This window comes from Aulonocara stuartgranti (genome assembly GCF_965226115.1).
Source record: "Aulonocara stuartgranti genome assembly, chromosome: 6".
Lineage (NCBI taxonomy): Eukaryota > Metazoa > Chordata > Actinopteri > Cichliformes > Cichlidae > Aulonocara > Aulonocara stuartgranti.
In genome coordinates, this window is record NC_138944.1 from 16,592,008 (window position 1) to 16,600,507 (window position 8,500).

Here is an 8,500-nt window from a genome sequence, read left to right on the forward strand (position 1 = left end):
CAAACCTTCATGACTCACCTCCACGCACGTCAGGACAAACCAGCATTGGATTTCAAGATGGATTTTATTACAACAGATTGATAAAACATTACAAAGGATGTATACAAGTAGACTTAGGACCAGGAAATATTTAAATCAAACCTGAAAAAAAGAATAAAACTAGAGCCTGATGAGTCATGGAGTTTATAGACTACGTAACTGGAACCAGTTTCTGAGACCCTCACCAACCAAGGTTGGGGACGAATGTCCAACAGCATCTAAGCATGCTGTGAGGGCCTCAATCATTCCACCAAAAGAAATAAACAAAAATATGATTAAATGTTTACAAGAGAAACTTGCCTTTGTAAGGAGTTGGTACGTTCATGAAACTCCAGCAGCTTCAAAAGAAATATGAATCATTTAAACACACTTCACTTCTATGAACCTGAGTGAAACCTAAGGGGAAAAATATATCCTCACATGTAATTAGTTAACAACGTTATAGTTGTTAAAAACTTATGTGGTGTTTGGCTCTTTTCAAATAAAGATGTTACATTAAATGTCCATGTGTTCTAACAAATATTTGTCTTCACCACCGTTGGTCTTTATGCTCTTTGCTTGCAGCTAGGTTTGAAAAAGCACAAGGGTGATAGAAAGGTGTTAACCTCAAACCTAATGTGCAGGTTGCTTTGCTGCTTCAGTAGCGTCCAGCCGGAGACATGACGGGAGGCCTCATACCCATGGGAGGGCCTCCCTGGTAAGGGGGCACCATGGGAGGCCCCTGCCCATATGGAGGCATCCCTCCAGGCATGTAGCCTGGCATGCCCTGAGGAGGGGCACCATACTGACCTACAGAGAGAAGAGCACGGAGTGTTTTAATGCTACTGTTCAAAAGGACATCTGATCTCACCTGCTGTGCACCATACACCTTCCTGTCCAAATCTACAAAATTCAATTAATTATATTTTTCAAACAGCCAAATATACTTGGTTTTTTCCTGTTGCGGTTTCTTTTTTTAAATTAAACACCTACTTGACAGAGACTGCTGAGAAAAAGCTAAGCTTTCAATGAAATGTGAACTAAAATGATCCACAGACAGGTAATGAGCACAAGCTGGTAGAACAGTGAGTTACACAAAAAATGTGTTTGCTAGAACAGAAACAATTCTGTACACTGCCAAAAAAAGAGAAAAAAAAAAAAAAAAGGATTTTCTTACCATGTATGGGATGCCTCATGCCTGGCTGCTGTGGTGGCAAGCCTTGCTGTGGGGGCATTATACCACCCACAGCTGCCACTGGGGGAGCAGCCACATGGGCCTGACCAGGTCTTGGTGCAAGACGCTGGTAACGAGGAAGTTGGGCCTTCATCTCTTCCTGTTGGCAGGGACAACGCACAGAACAAACATTCAGACTAAAGAAACTTTGTTATGCCCCTTTACAGTACAAAAAAAATGATGAGGAACTTGTACCAATGTTGACGTGCCCTGATTTCAGACTGAGGATGTTCAAGTTCAGAATCATCCTTTAACATAACCACAAAAGAAGAACTACTAAGTAGTATTAAGGATGTGCAACCAAAGTGTTTAGCTTCAAACATATTCTGAATATATAGCTGAATTATGATCAAGATATACAGAATCAAGCTGGTGGTCAAATACTGCACCAGTCTATTATTGTCTATTGCCCAATGTGCTATTATAAATATGTATCAGTCATTACTTACTGTGAAAAGGGCAAAATAGAAAGCTCAAGCAACTTACCAGTGAGATATCCTCATCAGGGTGGATCAACTTACTAGTTGCACTCGTGGTGGTGAGGGTAGCAGGCTTACTGGTCACTGTGGCTGGGGGTTTGGCCACAGTGCTGCTAGAGGGATTAGAAGAAGTGGAAGAAGAAGAGACAGAGGGCTGGGTGTAGGCAGGGAATGTTGCTTTGGGTGGGTCAGTGGAGGCAGCTGTGCTGAGGGAACTTGAAGCTCCTGCGACTCCTGGAACAGTCTGCTGGGCCTGTGCAAAGACACCATACATATAACTGATTTTTTTTAAATTAATAATAAGATACTAGCTTAATGTTGCAATATGCAAAAAAGGAATGAAAATAACCCCAAAATAAATTCATTTTAAAAATTACAGTGAAAAGATGACATCTCAGTAACAACATTAAAAAAAAATGGAAAAGTTAACTAATCATTTGATTTAAGCTTTACATTTTAAAGCACTGTAATGTACAAGTGTATTATGATTTGGTTACTCTGAAGCTTAAATACACAAATTACACATGATTTTAATAATCCCAATTAATTTGTTTCCATTTTATTTTAATTGGAACAAAGCTGTTGTGCTATTTTGTCTCAACCACAGTGCAATTTTTACATTAAATGGAGAAGAACTAGAAGTATCTATAGCACTTCAGATGGGAAGAACTCGGGTTAAGGGAGAAAAATAAAAATCTTGCAAAATCTGTTGGGTACTAATTGCATCATGCTCCTGAGGTTGAGAGAGAGTGGAAGATTCTAAATAAAGTTCATCTCATCTTAGGCCTATTTTAACTAAAGCGCATGCACACTAATGAAGCTCACAAACAAAACATGTCAGTTCTTGTCAGAGATGCCCATCCTGTGACACCAACATCATGGCCAGCATGGCTATTTTGGTGCACAAGTAGACTTATGAAGCAAATATGGTTAGTATCCAGCCATGTTTAAGTTTGCAAATTCAGAATTTACAGGCAGTGTTAATAAATATTCAACATGCAGCTGCCACAGAGCACAGAATCCTGTCTGTGAGCATACTTGTAGCATATTAGGAAAGGGAGGCTGGGGAGACGCAGACTGAGGGTCTGCAGATGGAGAGGAGACAGCTGCTGTGCTGCTGTGAACACCAGAGCCCATCTGCAGCATGGTGGAAAGGAAACCACAGCGTTTGCATGTAACATGTCTACAATGTTTTTTAATCTGAATTTTACCCTTTACAACATACCCTAAACAAGGTTAGAAAGCAAAGGGACACATCAGAAACAAGAACAAATGGGAAATAAAATATGAGGGGTTTTTTTCCTCTGGTATACAAGACTAATTTTAACCAGCTTATCTGAGTGGGGTTTCTTTTATGTTCTACTTCTGACAATTTGTTTATCAATCAACCAGAAATGTAGCAAATATGAGCAAGTGACACAGACTCCAAGCCTAAATTTTGAGCCTGGAAAAATCCTGTTATGTATACAACGACATCATAAAACACCCTGTTGACGGTTTAATTCCAGATAAAGTAAACTACATTAACAACATGAGACCTAAGAAAACAATAACATCTCTTTGAGGCAAATGTCTAAAGAAGTCACTGCATGTGTGTTAGTGGGATTACAATGCCCACCTGTGCTGCACTGGGGAAGAGAGGTTTGGTGACAGCTGGCTGGGCCGCAGGTGCGGCTGGTCGAGTGACTGCAGGGGCTGGGGCCATGTGAGGAATTCCTGGCCTTGGGGGTATGTGGGGTGGGACTGCTGTAGGATGAACCGGAACCAGGATCAGAAGTGTTTACATGATCACATTTGTCAAATTTAGTTCTTTGTGTAATATAAGTTCAACGGTTGTTTCTGAAATGCAAGCACAACTCACCCGGGGGTATCCCTGGCATCATTGGGGGCATCATCCCTCCCATTGGCATCATACTGCAAAAAGCAGAGACCCACAGAAAATTGGACACACTGATCTGACAGTGAACTACAGTAAAACTGCATTTCAGTTAGCTCCATGATTGTATTATCCCTACAGACAAAACACTGGATAGTAAAGTTACTATTAAATCAAAAGTTAGTAAATGAATTACCCTGGTGGCATTCCAGGCATTGCAGGAGGCATGCCATGCATCATGTGAGGAACACCGGGCATCATAGGAGGCATTCCTGTAACAACGGGTTAGAGAAGATTTATTTAGCAATAACTCATCATGCCACACAAACAATCAAACAAGTAGGCAAATAAACACAGCAAAAGGATACACATACATAAACTACATTTTCACAGGCTCCATTTAGTTTCTTGAATGATTTCAGTCGTATATTTAGATATTTGTGGCAAAAAACTGAAGGAGTGTGTTAAAAGCATACATGACAGATCATCTATAGGGTTAAAATAGATACAACCGCTGAACAAAAATTATTTGTTGGTGCTCTCTGGTGGACAAACTGCATTAATACTGTCAACTTTTTAAGAAGGTAGCTAAAAACTTACAAAAATACTAAGATATATACTGAGGTGGATTTGTTGGTTAATTACGGGTCATGCGTGCCCAACAATTACACCAATTATCTGAGATTGTTGATGAATTTAGAGACACATCCAGCAGGAATGTGTTATGTAACGTGCTACAGAAATCAAATTCCCATGTCTCCTTAAATGCAGCTGTGATTCAGCAGTAAAATCCATCTAGCAAAAACATTTAAAAATATTGTGAATTTGTGGATGCAAGATTTCCTAGCATTAGAATTACAATTCAATTGGAAAGAAAAAGAATACTTTTAAACTGAAATAAACCTGGAATGAACTTGAACTTCTATCGACTGGCAAAAGGAAATGAAAAGGATGTGAAGGATGGCGACATGAGAAACTACTGCAAAACAATTCAACACAATAACGGTTTTAGTTAAAAAGCAGAACTGCAACTGGAATTAAAAGTTGATCAGCTGCGAAGCCAGTTTCATATGTGTAGTTGATGCATAGATTTTTAAGTTTGTAAAAAAAATAAATAAATAAAAAACCTTGCCTTGATATCCTGCAGGAGGAATCACTGGTGCTCCAGCCACAGGAGGGATCCCAGGTTGTGCCATTGGGGCAGCATAACCTGCCTGGGCCTGGACCACAGTGACCTGCTGAGCTGACGGTCCAGCTTCATCATCATCAGACTCATCAGAGTCATCCTGATTGTTTGACTTCTTCTTTTGACTCTCTGAAAACAGAAAATGTTGACACCTAAGCAAAATCTTATGTAACCCATACCATAACACTATATTAGATTACTAAGACTCGTGCATCATATTACAAACTAGGGCTGGGCCATATTATACCGTTCACGGTAATACCGGTATAATGTTAGGCAACGATAGGAAAATGAAATATCGCGATAGAATATGAGTAAAACGCGCATGCGCAGTGCCTTTGTTTTCATACGCACATGGCCGATTGTTGAGTGAAACAGATGAACCAGAATTGGTTTGTAAAAATGGTGCAACTTCCGTGATGTGGAACTGGTTTGGTGTTTGTCCGTCAGATACACGACAAAGCACATTTTTTTGCAGAACATGCAAGCGGCCGTTGTTATTGACGTATTTGTCGGACTAAGATGCTCTTAAATCTGGGAGTAATCTGGGTCCTAAACTCCGTATTCTTCAGGTCAAACAACACTGCAGCATCAATGAGAGTTAAAAACTGTCTAAATTCTTTCATCTTTAATAAAACGATCAGCATTGCTGCTTTACCAGGTGTAACTATAAAGTGCCTCTCAACTTTAACTTCCAGGCATCCATGAAAACAAAAGTTATTACATTTAACGGAGTTAGAAGTTAGCAGGAAGCTAGCGGAAGTTAGCTCGCTAGTTTCGCTAGTTACCTAAGCATGATATTGCATGTTCTGACTGAGAGATTTCTGAAAAAAATCAAACGTACAGCTCTGCTATCACTTCCAACATAAATGAAGACAGGAAACTAAACAGCAGTGACGTTTGTAGGGTTACTGAAGTTGGGCTAGCTGGTATATAATGATGTGCTACGTGATCGCTAGCGACACAGCTATGTTAGCATAACATAAACAGTGAAGCTGGAGGACGAACACTAACACTTTCCCACTTATAAAAGTTAACGTTAAGGTTCCTCATGGTTAGAGACAAATGCAATCGCATGGCAGGATGCTGTAAACGGACCAAACTTCAGTCAGGAGAACAACTGAGATAATCCATCCACAATACGAGGTTAGTCATTAATATACTGCAACAACATGGGAATAGAGCAGCTGCCAGAGAATTCAACATTAATGAATCAATGGTACAGAAGTGGAGGAAGCAAGAAGAATGAGTTTAATAAAGTTTGATTTATCTGACTGCTTTGTTTCGCTTAATGTGCCTTATAATCCCGTGCACCTTATGGTCCGAAAAATGCGTACTGCACACTGCAGTTTAATGTTGCAAAGCACCTCTTTTTAACTTCAGTGGATATTATACATGGTTATGCTCAGGATATGTCAGCCCATTTCTACTGGAAATGCCTTTTGGTTAAACTTTCAGCAAGGAATTTGCATTTGCACTGTTACATTTTTATAAAGCTTTAATGTACATAAAAACCAGCTTCTTATTTAAGTGAAAATAAATGGAAGGTTGTCTTTTTGCGCTAGTAATGTTGTGGAGTTGTATTTTGTCTCGCATCAATTATATCGTCGGTTATATCGTTATCGCAAATTTTCAAATATATATCGTGATAAATATTTTTGGCCATATCGCCCTGCTCTATTACAAACCCTATAATATAAACCAGGTTTTAGTCAACACAAGCACAGCCCTTGCATAGGTGAACAAACCTTGTGATTTCTGTTCTAACGTTCGCCTTCGTTCCTGCATGTCTTTATCTGGAATTCCCTCCATGCCATAGATTTCCAGCTCGATGTCTGTTCTTCCTGGAATTGCATTTGGTACGCTGTCAATGGTCTCTTTGTGCACCTGAAAAATATGCAAAGTGAGTCACCACAAACTCGAATAACTACTCGATTACCTGTAACTAATGTGTGTGTTTTTTTAAACAAAGATGCTACAAATCTTAATAAGGTTATTAATAATTAAAAACCCATACCTGCATGCAATGAATAGCCAAGCCAGGGCCAGTGTACAACTTCTTGTGGCAAATGTGGCATTTAAAATGTTTTGCCTTTTGATGCTGAATGAGGATCTTTTCATCGTCGAAGTCTCGATTACAGTACCTGGAAACTGAAGTTAAGGACTGCCCAGTAACACTGTACAAGATCGAAATTCAGCGACCATACAAGCCGGCAAAATAACATAAGAACTGCTTAAAATAACCATCACTCAGCGACTAAGTAGCGCAAATCGTCTGGTTACACAAATCTAAAGACGGATCAGTCCTGAAGATTGAATCATAAACGAAGCTAAATGCTAACATAGCCGTTAATATCCAAGGTATTATTCGATTCCTGTAACCAGCACCACGAACCCAAACTCTACTAGAAATGAAATACAACCGATACCGAGTATTTTACAGCTTTAAAAATATCTCATTAAGTAAAAATCAACCAGCAAAACTCTTAAGTTCGTGAGTGCCAGTCGCTAATGCTAACGCAAGCTTTAGGGCGTCAAGAGGCTAGTTTGGGCCTTCCCTTTGTCGAGCTAACATGTAGCCCCTCGTCTTTCCACAGCGGCACCTTATCGTCGAAACAAAAAGGATACCAGCACCATGGCTTCATCTGCTTCTTCTTTTTTCGCCCCATTTTATGAAATACTGGAAAACCGGTATCAAAACTCTAAACACTTGTCTTATTATCTGTTTGAGAACAGCATGCTGTAATCCCGTGACAAGGCCGAAAATGGCGCTTCAATGGCGGAAGTTGTAACGAACGTATTCTCGCGCGAATACGAAATGAGCGTCACAGACACGCCCAGAGGTTCAAAACAGGAAGCACGGTAGACAGGATAGCCGACAGGTGAAGTAAATAACTGATTTCACTGCAATGCAATATTCTGGCGAACCTTTGGTGCTGAATAGCACTTGGAGACTTAAAATGAAGTGTGTCTCATTCCATCATTCCTTTATAGCAAAAACACTCCCCGATGGACAGACCTCCCAAAGCCAGCTCGCCATGTAACATGCAACTGTCTTGATCATGGCCAACACACTGCTGTCTCACGAAAACGTTCATGACTCACGAAGTCTTAAAACAAGAATATTAGCAGATTGGGCTGATAGTCAATGATGTCTTATTTGGAACTTAACTTACAGGACGGTTTTTCTCTTTACATATTATTTATTCTAACAGATCCGTTTACTGAAATAACTGCTGACATTTTCTTGTATTGCTATAACCATTGTTAGAAGCGTTTATCCACCAACATATTTAAAAGCTTTATGGACACTAAAACATAGTTCATGATTGACTGGCAACTGTAACCCAATAAATGTGCAAAGATCTACTTTCACCAGAAAGATGAACTAAAGTTATCATCATGATAGGTATTACGTGTTTCATATATTTTTAACAAGATTAAAAACAAGAAGTAATGATATAGCTGCATGGGCACAGATTACAGCAGGGGGATTATATCATCAATAAATAGCTGCCACATTATCCATATTTTTCTTTTAACCAGTGTTGACTTTTTTCTTGTTGCGTGGAGTCTAGAGGTTTCCATCATATAAATGGAAAAAAAATATACTAGGTGTAAAAACTACAGTTTTGTCCATAACAAAACTGGCTTTTGTGCGCCACTTTTGCATCTGAGGATGGTTTTTATTTAAAAAATGGTTTTAC

General features: G+C 39.4%; 1 protein-coding gene across 2 annotated transcripts; it reads right to left on the minus strand.

The window, feature by feature from the left end:
- Positions 1-45: 45 nt before the first annotated feature.
- On the minus strand, positions 46-7,605 carry znf207b (zinc finger protein 207, b). Of its 2 annotated transcripts, none has more exons than XM_082535964.1 (10): positions 7,422-7,605; positions 6,811-6,937; positions 6,542-6,680; positions 4,740-4,922; positions 3,804-3,879; positions 3,593-3,645; positions 3,350-3,474; positions 1,739-1,984; positions 1,196-1,352; positions 46-828 (listed from the first exon to the last, which is right to left on the minus strand). In XM_082535964.1, exons 1-10 carry the CDS (start codon positions 7,460-7,462, stop codon positions 677-679), a joined length of 1,299 nt encoding a protein of 432 aa, XP_082392090.1. In that variant the 5' UTR covers positions 7,463-7,605; the 3' UTR covers positions 46-676. The 2 variants fall into 2 exon arrangements, with proteins under 2 accessions (XP_082392090.1, XP_082392089.1); XM_082535963.1 differs by having other exon boundaries at positions 3,350-3,477; positions 7,422-7,604.
- Between the last annotated feature and the right edge of the window lie 895 nt (positions 7,606-8,500).